The sequence below is a fragment of the Girardinichthys multiradiatus genome, chromosome 17 (genome assembly GCF_021462225.1).
Source record: "Girardinichthys multiradiatus isolate DD_20200921_A chromosome 17, DD_fGirMul_XY1, whole genome shotgun sequence".
NCBI lineage: Eukaryota > Metazoa > Chordata > Actinopteri > Cyprinodontiformes > Goodeidae > Girardinichthys > Girardinichthys multiradiatus.
The window spans coordinates 21,678,043-21,694,693 of record NC_061809.1 but is presented as its reverse complement, the minus strand read 5'-3'; the positions used below and the strand labels follow the sequence as shown (position 1 = coordinate 21,694,693).

The window sequence follows — 16,651 nt, the reverse complement described above, 5'->3', positions numbered from 1 at the left end:
AATTGTTAAAGGTTGCAGTGTATAAATTTTAAAGTTCTTTCTAATTGTTTTTAGAGCTGTCTCAGATTTCAATTCTTATTAACTCCAAAAATAAATACGCTGTTTAAAAACAGACCATAAAACCTTATAAAAAAGCTTTTAAAAACCTGTGTTATACATGGACTGGAAATAACAGCATTAGACATGCCTGTCCTGATCTCACAACATGAACATTTGGACAGAAGGTAACACACAGATGCTGAACATGCTTCATTTTCTCTCTTTATTATGTCCCAAATTCAAGCAACTCTCCTTCCACAACAACTCCAGCTCATACATTCAAAGTAAACTTTTCTCTTTTGTCTGTATGTACATTGTAACTGTAAAACATCCTTATAAATACCATAAATAACAATAAAGGAATTTAAATAAATAAATTGTTGTTGGGATGGTTTTTGTTCTGTGTGTTTGCTGGTGGTGTCCAGCACCTGATTATCCCATAAGAGGTCTAATCTGAGTCATGAATTAAGATGGTGGACAAATACAGGTTAAATTAATATAATAAATCATAGCTTTGGTATTTTTGGAAAAGATACCAAGTAACTACGTGGAATATAATTTACCTTAGGTGTTTTAACATGTTGAATTTACCTTTTTAAAGTAGCTAAACTAAACTAAAAACAAACGTTAAATCCCCTAAAGATCTGAACTTGGCAAATGTTACAGATTATTTAAATAGAAGTTGTGCAAAAGTGATTGCAACTCAAGTGAAATGCTGCACCTTCAGTGCATAAAAACACTGCTATTCTATATGATTCAGCCGCAGTTTGGCCTAATCTAAACATTTTAAGAGTAGTTTGTCCCTCTAAGGTCAGCCCACGGTGCCAGTGCTCCAGGGGCTAGCCTGTCTGGAAGACTGCGCGTTCCAGGGGTCGTGGTTGGATGGAGCCTGCGGCTGCGGCTGCGGCTGCAGCTGCATCTCCCTGGAGGCGTTGAGTCCGTCGTCCCCAACCTCAGTCTCCACGTCCAAGTCACCATCGTCCTCTCGCACAGCCTTGGAGTCTGAGCCCTCCTCGGCCCGCCAGAGGAGGACATTGTGTGGGTCTGAGGGGTCCACCACTTGGTTCCTCTTCTCCCTGTGCAGCAGGAGGCGCTCCAGCGGCACAGTGTTCTTCTTTGGCAGGAAGAGGGCGGTCTGCGGCAGGTTCTGACCCGCTGAGTACACCTGCCGGGATCCCTCCAAGTTGAAAAGGATGCCGGTGCGGGTGGAGTAGTACACGTCCCGGTTGTTCTCCAGAAGCTTGTGGTTGAACAAACATTCCTCCTTGAGACAAACAGGCTACAAGACAAAAAGGGCTGACATTTATGGAGAGCCGTTTCATTCAAAATTAAATAAATAAATACTGCTATTGATAAATTATTAATAAATATTCCATGAAATAAATAAATATTCCCATGAAATAAAACAAAATAATTATGTTAAAAGAAATGTTCACCTTATTTTATTCAATTCATTTCAAGATTTATTTAATTTACTTAAAGATTTATTTATTTATTTCATAATGGAGTTTTATTTTGTGACACTTTTATTTTGTAAAGCTACTTTACGTATTTCAGTGACTTTTATTTTTTAACCCCGTTTTTCATTTTAAGCTCTTTTTATTTAATGTTCTTATATTCAAATGAGGGGGCGGAGTTTTATCTGTGGGGCGGTGCTGGGACAGCAGGACCAAGCTCAATCTTTAAGTAAATGAAATAAATCTTTAAGTAAATGAAATAAATCTTTAAGTAAATGAAATAAATTTTGAAATGAATTAAATAAAACAAGATAAAAATGTATTTTAACATAATTATTTTGTTTTATTTTGTGGGGATATGTATTTATTTTATGGAATATTTATTAATAATTTATCAATAGCAGTATTTATTTATTTAGTTAATTTTGAATGAAACTGCTCTCCATAGACATTAATCACCGCTTTGGTTCATTTTAATAACTTTGTACACTGTCAAAACAATTTTGGAGCACATTAAATATAAGTCAATAAAATTAATACATTTTTTTTTAATTTCTTCTCCTTAATTTTGAGTCATTTCAAACTGTTCCTTTTTTCGGTTTGCTCTGAAAATGTTTTGTTTTATTTATTTAAAATATATTTATAGAGATAGTTAGTCAATTACGGTAAAAATCTAACTTGAAATCTTTTGTATCAGATCCTATCTATGATGATGACTATGTTGGTTTAGTAAGTTTTACAAATTTTATTGGATAAATTCTGCTTGATTTATCAGTTTACACTATAAAAATGAATTTTGCAAAAATATTCAATATTAGTTATTAAAATTATTACAATTTTAACCAAACCTTTTAGTGGTTAAATGTAATATTCTACAATTGTTACGTTTCAAGATTAGCTACTTTAATTTGATAACAGACTCTCCCTAAATGTTTGGATTTAGCTAATTGTGTTGGTTCAGTTGACATTTATTGTGCCCAGCAAAGATAAATCTGTTTATATGGGTTTTATTATGAATGATTGATCAATGATTAGTGACTGACAAAGTTTCTTATTTGAATTTGTGTCCAGCGTTAAGTAGTTTAGCTGCAATGCTAATGCTAGGTCGAACTTGCTCGCAGGCTAAAGTTTCTTAAACCAGAGTTCGTCATTGCCGTTGATCTGCGTAGGTTAGCTGTCAGGAAAAAGACTGACATGTAGTTTAAACATTTCTAACTATTTATAACAATTTCACTACCCAGTTAAACACAAAACAATTCTTATTTGTTGCTTTTTAACATGGGAGGCCAATCCAGATGTGCAAAATGTTCTTTAATAATTAGTTGGAATTCAACCTGTTTTGTTGATTAATTATAAACATTTAAAAATGCTTGGAATGTTTCTTAATTTGTTTTTTCTTTGTATCATTTCTTGAAAGAATGACTAAATAAAGTCTCCCAAAAATAAAATGTACTAGTTTTATTGGTTAAATTCTAACAGTTTGTTTTATTAGTGCACTAATAAAACAAACTGTTAGAATTTAAGCATTACGGTTTGTGCAATAATTTGCATATATTTTATTTAATCAGATTGTATGAAAAGAAATGATATAAACTTTAAATTAAATTCCCACCATTTTGTAGTTGAACCTAATGAAACTAATTTAACTTAAGATCATTTTGCACCTTTGGGTTTTCTTACCATGTAAAATAGAAACAAAAGGTATAAAACGGTGGTAAAAAATAGTAATAAATGTTTTTTAGCTATTTTCACAAGGTGGCTTGTTGAACTTCTAGGATGTAATTTGATCAAAATGTGTAATTTCTTTGAAGATTTTCAAATAATCTCTATAAATCTGACCCAAGTAATTCTCAAAATACAAAATAACAATAGGCCTGAAACTGGGCAAAACTAGTCTTTCATAATATCTTTAAATTAGCTGCTTTTCCCTGTGTTTATCTATTCTTATAAGGACAAGCCAGTTCTTAATTAAGGAAAATGTGTCTAGTAGTCCCGCAGAGGACTGACTAAAGAAAAAAGGTATGTATTGAGATAACTGAATTTCATTTGTTAAACAGTTGAAAAAAATTTATTAAAACATTAAAATGATTTTCCAAAACAGAAACATATGAAACAATATTTGGCCTGAAACTCAGCAATTACATATAACTACTGTTAACGATCCGAAATAAATTTGTCATGGGAACAAAAAAGCCCAAGACATGGTACGTGTTTGTGCGTAAAAGTAGAGAAACTGCGTAAAAACGCACAAGTGGCTAAAACAAACATTTAAATGCAAAATGTATTAGAAATATATATTTAGGCGCTTTGGTAGTGATTGAAAAATGAGTGTTTTCCTACCGAGGTGAAGGCGTTGCCCTCCAAATCCATACACAAGTAGCGGTTGCTTTTGACCCCAAAGATGGCCAGGCGCTCCCGTGTTTCAGCTTTCAGCAGAATTACACCTGCAGGAAGAAAATCAAAGACAAATGTCAGCGCCAAGTTGTGGACCTTAAAGGACCAGCTTGATCAGGGTCGGAGCTTACTGTATGATGTCCTGGCTGTGGCTCTGCGCACAGCGCCGTCTACTCGGATCTCCAGGTAGAAGGTGTTGAAGTCCGTGGAGGTCTGCAGGTGAACGTATCTCCTCGGGTTCCCCCAGTTGGATCCAACTAGAGGCGACGGGTTCGGGGATGCTTCCACGATGGGAAGACCCTGCAGGACGGCGAGGAAGAGCGCCAGCACGGTGTCCCTCATTCCCAGTCGCTTGCTGACGTCCATCCTGGTTTCCACTGGGAGCTGCTGGAAGTTCTCAGAGGTTCTGTAGTGCCAAAGTTCGGGGACAGTACCTTTTTAAACCCCCTCCGAGCGCCGCTCCTGCTCACATCCTTTGCTAGAAAAAAAAAAAAAAGCAGTCGCCCCCAAAGATGTGCGGGCTGCTGCTACGGAAGGACCACTTCCACCTCTGTGTGTTTATCCCAGAGCTGTTGTTCAAACAACGGGACTCGTATTTTTGGTTACACTTGTTGCCTCCTCCATTCCAAACTGTTTATTAATAATCCTCTTGGTTCTGGTTGTTATTGAGAGTTGAAAACTAAATTGTGTCATTTTGGAGGAAAAAAGACTCAATATTCCCCTGGAGCTTTTAAAATAAAATTATAGTTTTTTTTTTCTGTTGTTTTAGATTCATTTGTTTAAAACAGCTGCTTCCAGTGACATCCTTTGCAATATTTGCGCAGATATTACTGGACTGTGGGCTAATAATTTAGTTTTATTTCTTGATTGGACGGACCTGCACGTCCCCACATTTCCATTCTTTCACCAGCAGATGGAGACACTCTCTTACTTAGAGAAGCCCTTAAAAGAGGCTGAGGAGTTTAGTGCGGAAGAACAGGAAACAGTAAACCTTTTAGAAAACCTGTCATTTCTCAAGGAAATAAACAGTACAAATTTAAAATTACATCTACTTTTACTTGTTGACTTTGATTAACTTGATATTCTGTAAAATAGGTTTAAAAAGGTAATGGGAATTGGGAATTTGCTGTGTTTTTTTTCTCTTATCTACACTGGTTCAAATAAACATACACCCCCACTTGTATTTGGTTAAATACGCCTCTGGAAGTTGCATCTAGACCACTTGCTTTTGGTGGCTCCTGGAAGCATTGTGGCTGGATATCTAACCATTCTTCTAGCAGAACTTGTAGACCTCTTGCTTGGCAGCTGGTACTGTCCTTGGGTTTGAAAGCCTCACCTTTACTGCTGCACACATACTCATAGAACCATAAAACTTGTCTCAAGAAGGCATTTAGCTTGTACAGGTGGACAGCTGCTAATTTCCGTTGAGCTTGAAGGTGTTGACTTTGCAGCAGGGGCGTCTTTCTTGGTCGGCACATTCTCAGTCCGTCTTGATAAACCTTGATAAACCTGCTTCACTGTGGATAGTCAAGGGGGAATTTTTGGGCTGAATGGTTGAAACTTTTTGAATGCAGTTGAGTGTTCAATTATCTCAAACAAACTTGTTGTTTACTGAATAAATCAGGCTGACATTAGAATGACCTTTTTTAAGCCAAAAATCCCAGTTGTGGACGATGCCTAAAAGTCTTTTCGGTGTCAGGAAACCAACCAATTTGATTAAGCTCTTGAAGACGGTTCAACTATCCTGTAAGAACTAAGCTAGAAGCTTGTTGAGGTTTACAAAAAGCAAGTGGTTTAAGAGCAACCTAAGGGGGAACTTTTCACCAAATATTCAACTCTCTCCTTTGCCACATTTCTTTACTGTATGGATATAAACAGGCTTGATTAAAGTAAAAATACCTTTAATTTTTGAATGTGGACATTAAAGATAAGCCTAGAAATCTGGAACTTTGAACTGAAAAAATTGTAGAAACTCTGTAAGACACAACACATTATCAGCCATCTGTTAAAAAAAAAAAAAAAAACTTTTATTATTTCTTATCTCAGGAATACAGTAGATTGCTGTGCACAGCACATACGTACAAAAATAAAAGGAAGAAAAATAATTAGCAATGTCTGCCTTGAGAAACAAACCAGTAAAGTTTGTTTCTTCTTATTTTACAGTGATCAGCAAACCAAAACTAAGGCAGGAGGTGAGGTATATGAGAACAGAGGAATAGAGTAAAACAACACATGTAGTGTGTACCTGCAGTCAAGCTCAGGACTCAGGCTGGCTGCTATACATTCAAACATAAACAGCAATTCTATACCTTCACTTAAATTAGAAAGAAAAATAAATAGAAAGAAAATATTTTTGTAATAAGATTTTGATCAAAGCTGAGTTTTTGTATGTTAAACCCTTTTTAAGTATCAAACACATTTATTTGCTGTAGTTTATTGATCAATACGTCCTGTTTAAAGTGCTGCTAGAGGCATCAGATGTCTTCTACTCTGACACCTTTCATGGCCTAAATTATATTCCAAAAAATCTCCAAATGGACTAACATGCAGCCTCATCTACAAATTCTTATCTTTGTTTCTTTGTTGAAACCGTCGCCCTTCTGTGCTGAAGACACGAATCCACGGAGCAGACAAATGACGTGTCAGCATGCGCTGATCTGAGGGGTTTGAGGTCAGGACGGAGGGAGGACCGTCCTGAGGACAGAAGGACTGTGTGGTTTTTGCAGTGGCAGAGGTGAGCTCAGGATCTGCGTAGCTCAGCTCATCACAGACTGCATCCACTCTGCAAAGGTCCTCTCTATATATACATTCCAACCCCAGCACTTGGAGAAAGGAGCAAGAAACGTGATGATTTGATTAATTTGTAGCAGTTAGCAGATGAAATCCATGGAAGGAACCAGATTCGCTCCCAAAACTCATGCAGTTCTACCAAATCTCAGCCTGTTTTTGAACGCTTTAGAGGTTAGTTAGAGAACGTTGGTGAACAAACGGCATCATGAGGACCAAGGAACACACCAGACAGGTCAGAGATAAAGATGTGGAGAAGGTTATAGCAAGGTTAGATTATAAAACACCATCTCAAGCTTTGAACATGGAGCTCTGTTCAATCCATCATCTGAATATGGAAAAAGGATGGCACAACTATAAACCTACCAACACATGGCTGTCCACCCAAATTCACAGAGAGCCTTAATCAGAGAAACAGCTGCAAGGTAATTCTGGAGGAGTTGCCGAGCCACAGCTCGGGTGGGACAATCTATATCCGTGTCATCTATTAGTCATGCAATGCACAAATTTGGCCTTTATGGATGAATGGCAACAAGAAAGCCACTTCATAAAGAAAACCATAAGAAGTCTGTTTGCATTTTTCCACAAGCCTTGTAGGGAACAGCAAATATATGACAGACAGACCTCTGGTCAGATGAAACAAAACTTTCTCACTATGTGTAGCAGGAAACTAATACCACACACCATCCCCAATACAAACCATGGTAGTCACAGCATCATGCTGTGGGGATATGTTTGTTCTTCAGGTAACATTGATAGGAAGATGCTTGGAACTCCAAAATAACTTGCAGGTGTAATTGAACAACATATTGCATCCATTTCCTTCCATTTCACAATAATGCTCTACTTTGTGTTGATCTCTCACATAAGATTTGTGGTTGTAACGTACACGTGAAGGGCTACGAGCCAAAAAGATTATTTAAATTCCTGCTCTTGACAACAGACCACCCTGACCACAGGTGTGGAACCAAAAGCTGCTCAACGACTCTGACCTTGAACTAAAAAAGGCTGAAATGAGAAGAGGAAGCTCACAGGTTAAAAGTGGAATCTGAAAGGCTCCTCCATGCACTGTGTGAGTTGTGGGGGTGAAGGTTGGGGGTAGCAAACAGGCAGAGGCGGACAGGGCAGCCTGCGAAGAGTTCAGGTATGTGGGGAAGCGTCCCTGTCATCCTGACAGATCCACATTCCTGCAGAGGGGGCGATGGATTGACAAACAAAGACAGCGTGGCGTCTCCGTGCACACACACGTCTTTCCTGGGTTTAAATAGTCCTGCTTCCTGTCGCACAGGAATGAAGCAGTTAACAGCTGCAGAAACCACAAGCAGATTCACTCTACAGGAGTCTTGGGAATTCAGAGAATGAGGCGAGAAAAACATCTTTGGAATACTGAACAAGAATATCCAATTCATGAGTCTGCAAAAAGTCCTCCATTTTCCGCTTTGTGAACAAACTGCTGCGATGTATACATAACCTCTTCCATCATTTTACCCCCTCAGTGTAGAAATTTAAGCCTAAATGTAGATGCTAAGCACCAAAACATAAGCCTTGCATAATGTTTTTCAACTGCTTTATCCTTTCATGTACAAAAAAACTGATCAATCCGTAATTGCATTTAGATCTGAATTGCCTCTAGCTTCCTGCACTGAGATGCCACTGCAGTGCTGCTGCAGAAAAAATGGAAAGGCTGCAAGAAACACCTAGAGCACCAAAATCCTCCCCAAACACACTAAACCAAAGACGAACTGAAAGAACCAAGTTTAAGTAGCATCATTGCTGGTTTCTTGTGCAGCCTTTGTATTTTTTTTGTGCTACAAAAAGTCTTCTTTTAAATTTGCAGCTATTTACATCATTTTCCATTGGTTTCATCCTTTTAATAGCAGCTAAAAGCTTTGCATTTCAAAAACAGCTACACGCTGCCGGGGCTCTTTCAAAGGCATTGTGCAGCAGCATTTGTATTTGCTTCATCTGCTCAGTCGATAATTGTGCAGAAGCAAGCCAGGTCCAACCCGAAACGTTTCTCCATGCTGCGGCACATACGGATTTCCACCCTGTTTGCTTACTGGATATGCTACACGGAAAAACATGTGGCCTTATGCCAGTATCCATGGCTGACCGTTCTCTGGTTTCAACCACAGATTGTTTATTACTTAATTGATCTAATTACAGAAAAGAAAATAAACCAGAGATAGCCGACCCCCCTCCTTTACCCTCCTTTGAGGCCCTCTCCGGAGCGTCAGGCCTATTTCTGACTCCTCCGGGTGTCTCTTACACAGAGGTGTAAAGGGGGCCAGCAAGTGGGAACACCAAGGCACCTTTAAATCGTGCAGGAAAAAAGTAGTGCATTTAAATTGCTCCTCTCCACTGCAGGACATCAATAATTGAGCAGCAAACTGTCAAGCATTTAAAGGTTTAAATAAAATAATAAACTCAGCAGATATTTGAGCAGAAGTCCATGCATTCCTTCATCTAGTGAAGTGGTTCATTGAGGTAATAAAAAGTATTAATATCACTCTTTAAAAGCACAGCATATAGCTCATCCTCCATCTCAGAAAAGTAAGTGGTGTGTAGTTCAGCTACAGCAAGCACCAAGGTAAAGTGGGACAGGGAAAGACTTTGACTCACCCTGTCCAGAAAAACAATAAGCAGCACAGATTGGCATACATTTACAAACGCAGCGATCCAAATATACACATATACATGTATAACAGAATAAATATTTGTGTTTTCCTTCGCAGTTCATGGTTGCGTCTGTCATGACTTTGCATTTCTACATATATATTACCTGGAGGAACATCCACATGTGCAAATTACTCTGAAATTGTCAGCTTCTTTCATAGTCGCGGGAGGAAATGTGTGACAGTCATGGCGGTGGTCGCCTTGTTGCCTCTCTTTACGCGGCCGTGCTTGCTGAGGCCGATGTAGAAGCCCTTGTAAACAAAAGACTCGTAGGCGTTGTAGTTGTTCGGCAGCAACGTCTCCTTGAACTTGCACTCATCCTTGAAGACTCTCTAGACAAGAGAGAAAGATGTGATCAGTGAACGTCACAACATACAGTAGAAACCAACGTAGAATCTACAGTGAAACAAGCCCTGTACCAACATGGGCTGAAAAGCCACTCAGAGAGGTAGAAGCCATTACTCAAAAAATAACATAAAAACCAGATTAGTTTGGAAAAACTCGCAGGGACAAATGCTGCTTCTGATTTGTCTCAGAAGTTGGAGCTCAGAGCTGGAAATGATGTCAGCGTTTGTTTTGATGTTGATTACTGTTAGCAGTACCAGCCAATAACAAGATAATTCTCTGCATGTTCACATATAGATATTTTACAGCACTATGTGGGCAACCTGATTTAATGAGGTACACTCTATCAGCCATGCTAATAAAATAAATAGTCTGTATTTGCAGGTTTTACTATGTTCTATACATGGTTCACCTATATTGGGTACTGAACTCCGGATTGCTCTGTGACTTTCCCATTCAGCATTCCGACTTCGGGGGAGACTGTTTTTCAGACTGTTAACTGAGGAAATTCTACTTCTGAGTAAAAAAAAACGACTTTAAATTTTGGAGACATGTCCTGTGGTTTGGTGTAACTAAAACTTAGATGTTTTGCCTTAATAACCATTCCTGCATTTGGAGGAAAAGGGGGATAGCTTGTGGAAGGAAGGCCAAAACATTTGATCTAATTTATACATTGTAAAGGCAATTCTACCAAATATTAAGGAAATGATTTATTTTGATTTAATGTCAGACAGCTTATGAGTTTTATTATTTGGTTTATGTTAATATCTGTTTTTAACTGTATCTGTGGTTCAGGTGGCCTATATTTGTTTTTAACAGATTGTTCAGACAAAACGCTCTGAAGTAAACAGGAGGAGGTGTTATGCCTCTGAAATAAAGATACATCATGTTGTCATGTCTGAAAGCATAAAACTGCCTCAAGTTGTTTATTACTGAAAATATAACTTGGATCATTGTCATTAATCATTATTTTAAATACTTTATCTGCTGGCAGTTGGGATAGCTGTATTTTTATTGTAAACTCTGAGAGAAATGGGTCTTATTTCCTTACATTGCGTTGCAAAAGTATTCATATCCTTTAAACTTTTTCACATTTTTCCATGTTACAATCACAAACATCAATGCATTTTGTCAGGGTTTCATGTGACAGACACAAAGTGGAGCATAACTGTAAAGTTATATATATTTTTTACAAAGAAAAATCTGAAAAGCATGACGTGCTTTGTATTTAGCACCTTTTACTGTGATTCCCCTAAAGAAATCCAGCACCATTAATACTTTCAGAAGGGACAAAATTAGTAAAGAGACTCCACCTGTATGTAATTGAATCTCAGCATAAATCCAGCTGTTCTGTTTCTGGCCTCAGATGTTTGTTAGAGAACATTAGTGGACAAACGGCATCATGAAGACCAAGGAACACAGCAGACAGAAAGTTGTGACTACATCATGAAAAAGACAAAGTAGGACACAATAGCTACCATAAAAGGACATTTACCAGAGGAGTCAGGAGGTCCAGGGTTACTCTGGAGGAGCTCAGACAGAAGAACCCACTTACAGGAGAAGAAAGCTAATGCTAGGAGGAAATGGTCATAAATAAAAGGGACACAGCTCATGTAGGGAGCTCAGCAGATATTTAGAAGAAGGTGGCCTGGTCAGATGAGCCAAAAAATATAACTTTTTGACATACATCCTAAATACCATGTGTGGAGGAACACTAACATGGCACATCATCCCTAAACAAACCACTGTGACCCATGGTGGTGGCAGCATCATGCTGTTTGATGCTTCAGCAGGAACAAGGAGGCTGGTCAGAGTTAATGGGAAGATGGGTGGAGTTAAATACAAGGCAATCCTGGAGGAATTAGAGGGTGTGAAAGGCCTGAGACTGGGGTGAGGGGGAATGGTTGTTACAATGCAGGGGTTTACATCAAAGCATCGTCGTGTGTTAGAATGACCCAGTCAAAGCCCAGACCTTAATCTAAGTGAGAATCTTTGATGACATGTGAAAACCGTTGTTCACAAAAGATCTCCTGCCTGACTAAATTAAACGGCCAAACATTTCAGTGTCTAGATATGGAAAGCCGGTAGAGACGTACCCTAAAGGACCTGCTGCTAGAATCACAACAATAGGTGGTTACACAAATGCAGGTGCACACCACACATTTCAGATTTGTAAAAATGTTAAAAAACATCAAATTTTTTCTTTTTACCTCACATTTTATCTATGGCAACAATTCCTCTAAATTATGCAGAGCGTCTTGTTTAATGCCACTTTTTCTAGGCACTATATGAAAGGTAGTGGCTGTTTTACTAAAGACTTTTTTAAGAGAAACTACAGAAATGCTGAACCTTAATTTTGTAAATATAAATAATTTACAAAAACCCTCACCTATCTCAGTTTTATATTGAGCTTTAACCACCAACCAACCAATACATAAATGAAACAATTTTCTTCTCATTTTTAATTTAAGAATATTTTTGTTGTTGGTTCACTAGTCTTTACGTATTTATCCATTTATCATTTTTAATCTAGCAAAATTAAATGTTACATTAACATAAATAAGCAGTTTTGCGTCAGTACATTTTTCTTCCAATGGCAAATACGACAGCAATATACCCATCTTATTTTAAAATTGAATCAGTATTTATTTGTGGCCTGATTTATGGTCTTTAATAACTTTATTAGTCATAAATGTGTCAGTTAACCTCAATAATAATCAATATGTCATTTTTTTATGAGACCTATTGACTTAATTAGCAATGCAAGTAACTTATGTTGTGATCAATAACATTTTTAAATGAGGTCATATGAAATCAGTGACTAATGAAGTAATTAGCATAAGGCTGGTACATTTCTCTCTATAAACTGATAAGTTTTAGAAAAAAAATATTTATATGATGAGCCCTCCCTTATTCTTTGAAATTCATTTAAAGATTTTAAGATAAGAAATACTGAAAATGACGCCATGAAACAATTTATTTATGAAAATTGATTAATATTTGCAAAACTATACGTTTTATAGAAACAGTTGCAAACAAATGCTAAAGTGATGAGGTTTGACTTTTATTTGGTTAAATTTGATCAACTATTTCACATTTGGTTTAGAAAAATTTTACTTACATTTTACAGTATTTTTAAATTTCCCATTCTTCCTAGGGCTGAACTTAACAGTTCACTTGATTAGTTTTGAGTTTCATAAAATTTTAATTCAATCGATCAACTCCCGTTTTTTTCAAAACCTGTTTTATAAAACAAATTGCTGCAGACTGTTGAAAAAACATTGAGAATGATCCTGTAATAATGTGTTATTTCATACTTTATATTTCAGTCTTAGGTTTGCACTAAACATTTAACAGCGGTTCAATAAAATTTCAGTAAATATTAAAAATTCAGGAAAACATGATGTTACATTTTACTCTTGGCCAGCCAATGCAGAGCTTCATTCGTGGTGCTCACTTTAAACTAAGCATTACAATTATTCTTAAATGTGATATTTGCCGTGGAGGTCGTGCACAGCTTTGAGTCGTTTCCCAAAGTGCAGTGAGCCCCCCTCCTCTCCCATCATCGGGGCATATTAACACAGCAGCGCTCATAAAGCGGCGGATGCAGCAGCAGCTCTGTGTGAACTCCTCTAACACTCAGCAGGATGCGTGGCTGAGTTGCGCACTGTAACGTACCGTTCCGTACAACCTTCCTCTGCTGTTCATTGCGACAAACAGCTGACTCCTCACCCCGAACAGGCTGATCACTCCTCGGTCCACGGTGGAGATCTCTATTAGACCTAAATGAGACATAATGAGGCAGTCAGTGCGACGCTGTGCTTTGGGACCAGTTTGAGTGGCCTATGCAGCAGTGATGGGTGTAACCTTGCAGGTGCACTGCGACTTGGATGATGCTCAGTTATCTGTGCAGTAATCAGCTATATGCATGCTGGACATTGTGGGTGGTTTACAGCCTGCTGAGAGGAACATGAGCGTCCTGCAGCAGGGTAAAAATAAGTCAGCGTCATGCATTCGTGTCATGTTTTTGGCTGCGCGGATGCACAGGCTCGGTACACAGTTTTTTGCTTTCGGAAACTTTCAACCATGCCGACTTCGCTTACTAAATATCATGCAGGATCGGCTCTAACTTTTACACAGTTACACTCTCTTTGGACCCCAATGCGTTTTGCAGGATGCAACTCACTGTATGCGTTCTCACTGTGCACACCGCTTATCCTGCCATCTGGGAGCACCTGCAGGTGAAACCCAATGCCCACGTTGCAGTACAGCCGCCGCACTCGTTTGATGCCCTGCAAGTAGTCGCTCTGCCAGTTCAGCTGCGATCTGCCCCCGTTTATACCCAGATAGGAGCGGGAGAAAAGGGTCTCCCATTTTCTTTCTAATAAAGTAGCATTAGTCCTGTTCGGGATTGGAAAAGAGGAAGCGATTGCCCACAGAGAAGTCCACAGAATAATTGCTGGAAGCGTCCAGTGCGTCCCGGCCCCGCTGCGCATGCTGTAGTGACACCTTTGCGCAATGGCCATCCAGTTTACCTTTGGGGCACCTGGTTAAAGTCACCTGCCCTAAAAAAGCAACTCTTCTTATCTTCTGTCCTTTGGCATGTTGGCGGAGAAGCTTTAAAGTTTTTGGATCAATGTAGATCAGGGCCCCATGGCCCGAGATCTGAGCAAGTGGAGAACAGAACGCGTGGCAGCTTGGATTGGTGCCGGTGGCGATGACCATCTTTCGCCGCTCCGCGCCTTTGTACAGGCAACGTTGGCCGTGGAGGGGGGGGACCACTCACTGCAAGACCAGCTCACCTTGTCCCCTACTCTCTCACATCCTCAAATGACATCACTGTGACTTCACCGCTGCATGCAGCCCCCCATTACAAGCGGAGATGGGAGGAGGAGAGAGCTCCTGGACCTCAGTAGCACCAGTGGGTCTGATACGCGTGATGGGGGGGCTGCACCTTCACACCAGCGCCAGGCAAGTGGGACTTAAAACAAGAGTTTCCTCTAGTGCTTTTCACAATAAAATGTTCTGTTAGTTAATGACTAAGCAGATACTTCTTGCAGCCAGCTGACCTGTGCAGGTCTGCTGGTGAGGGGAAGAGCTGCATTATTTGCTCCTCTAATCCCCCGGACACTTTCCCAGGCTTCTAATTGAAACACTTTCAAAGTTAGGAGTGATGTAATGAAATATTTTTATGGTTTTTGAACCCTTAACCTTTTAACACAGTCATATACCTTGATACTGGCAACACACAGGGGTTGGACAATGAAACTGAAACACCTGGTTTTAGACCACAATAATTTATTAGTATGGTGTAGGGCCTCCTTTTGCAGCCAATACAGCATCAATTCATCCTGGGAATGACATATACAAGTCCTGCACAGTGGTCAGAGGGATTTTAAGCCATTCTTCCTGCAGGATAGTGGCCAGGTCACTACGTGATACTGGTGGAGGAAAACGTTTCCTGACTCGCTCCTCCAAAACACCCCAAAGTGGCTCAATAATATTTAGATCTGGTGACTGTGCAGGCCATGGGAGATGTTCAACTTCACTTTCATGTTCATCAAACCAATCTTTCACCAGTCTTGCTGTGTGTAATGGTGCATTGTCATCCTGATACACGGCACCGCCTTCAGGATACAATGGGGAAAACATTAAAGGTGGACTCATCAGAGAACAATACATGTTTCACATTGTCCACGGCCCAAGATTTGCGCTCCTTGCACCATTGAAACCGACGTTTGGCATTGGCATGAGTGACCAAAGGTTTGGCTATAGCAGTCCGGCCGTGTATATTGACCCTGTTATATTGACGGACAGTTCTGGTGGAAACAGGAGAGTTGAGGTGCACATTTAAATCTGCCGTGATTTGGGCAGCCATGGTTTTATGTTTTTTGGATACAATCCGGGTTAGCACCCGAACATCCCTTTCAGACAGCTTCCTCTTGCGTCCACAGTTAATCCTGTTGGATGTGGTTCGTACTTCTTGGTGGTATGCTGACATTACCCTGGATACCGTGGCTCTTGATACATCACAAAGACTTGCTGTCTTGGTCACAGATGCGCCAGCAAGACGTGCACCAACAATTTGTCCTCTTTTGAACTCTGGTATGTCACCCATAATGTTGTGTGCATTTCAATATTTTGAGCAAAACTGTGCTCTTACCCTGCTAATTGAACCTTCACACTCTGCTCTTACTGGTGCAATGTGCAATCAATGAAGACTGGCTACCAGGCTGGTACAATTTAACCATGAAACCTCCCACACTAAAATGACTGGTGTTTCAGTTTCATTGTCCAACCCCTGTACCATGCTTAATGGGAATCTAAATGAATCTTAAGATGGGTTCTAAACAGAAATACTGCATCAAGATGACTAAAGCCCAAAAAATATAACTTATCAACTCAGCTATTGTAATTAAAAATGACATTTAGTGTAAACTTTAACTGGTTCAAAGTGTTTACTGTTTAATTTTTAGTGATTTTATTTTGAATAGGAGCTAATGTTTTTTCATCCTTCCTCAACATAGCAAAGCTAACTTGACCTAGATCTTCCTCACATGGGAAACCTTCAGAGGGTGTGTGTGTAAGAGAGAGAGGAAGAGCTTGGCTTTTATTGGCATTGAGCAAGCATTGGATAGATGGATGGATACTGTGTCCAGTGCCCAAATCGGGACGGTGGTCATATGTCCTGGCAGCCTGCGGCCTTATTTAGAAGGAGGTGTAAAAACAGTCTCGGGGGAGCAAATGGCAATCAAGTCTGACACGTCCCTCGCTGTTTGTCCAGGAAGTTTACACAACCAAAATACTGTGCCAGGTCAGATTGCACATTGTTATTATTATTATTGTAACTTGCACACTCTCCAGCATAAAAATACAACCTGGATGGATCATAGCATCCAGGTTGTCCATCATAGCATACGTTTGTGTTTAGGTCCAGAATGTCCATATGTCAA

At 39.4% G+C, this 16,651-nt stretch overlaps 2 protein-coding genes across 2 annotated transcripts; both read right to left on the bottom strand.

The window, feature by feature from the left end:
• Positions 1–239: 239 nt before the first annotated feature.
• fgf23 (fibroblast growth factor 23) lies at positions 240–5,014 on the bottom strand. Its single transcript, XM_047389153.1, has 3 exons — positions 4,022–5,014; positions 3,837–3,940; positions 240–1,318 (listed from the first exon to the last, which is right to left on the bottom strand). The coding sequence occupies exons 1-3, from the start codon at positions 4,254–4,256 to the stop codon at positions 851–853; spliced, it is 807 nt and encodes a 268-aa protein (XP_047245109.1). The 5' UTR covers positions 4,257–5,014; the 3' UTR covers positions 240–850.
• An 879-nt stretch (positions 5,015–5,893) lies between these two features.
• Positions 5,894–14,632, bottom strand: LOC124882677 (fibroblast growth factor 6-like). The gene is made up of 3 exons (XM_047389157.1): positions 13,885–14,632; positions 13,377–13,480; positions 5,894–9,685 (listed from the first exon to the last, which is right to left on the bottom strand). Exons 1-3 carry the CDS (start codon positions 14,222–14,224, stop codon positions 9,509–9,511), a joined length of 621 nt encoding a protein of 206 aa, XP_047245113.1. The 5' UTR covers positions 14,225–14,632; the 3' UTR covers positions 5,894–9,508.
• Positions 14,633–16,651: the final 2,019 nt, after the last annotated feature.

Excerpts from the sequence above, each read along its gene's own strand:
- fgf23 (XM_047389153.1), bottom strand. The coding sequence starts at position 4,256 with ATGGACGTCAGCAAGCGACTGGGAATGAGGGACACCGTGCTGGCGCTC. Across the intron at positions 3,941-4,021 it reads CACAGCCAGGACATCATACA|GTGTAATTCTGCTGAAAGCT; the intron begins GTAAGCTCCGAC and ends TTCTTCCTGCAG. Across the intron at positions 1,319-3,836 it reads AGGGCAACGCCTTCACCTCG|CCTGTTTGTCTCAAGGAGGA; the intron begins GTAGGAAAACAC and ends TTTGTCTTGTAG.
- LOC124882677 (XM_047389157.1), bottom strand. The coding sequence starts at position 14,224 with ATGGCCATTGCGCAAAGGTGTCACTACAGCATGCGCAGCGGGGCCGGG. Across the intron at positions 13,481-13,884 it reads GCACAGTGAGAACGCATACA|GTCTAATAGAGATCTCCACC; the intron begins GTGAGTTGCATC and ends TGTCTCATTTAG. Across the intron at positions 9,686-13,376 it reads GAGGAAGGTTGTACGGAACG|AGAGTCTTCAAGGATGAGTG; the intron begins GTACGTTACAGT and ends TCTCTTGTCTAG.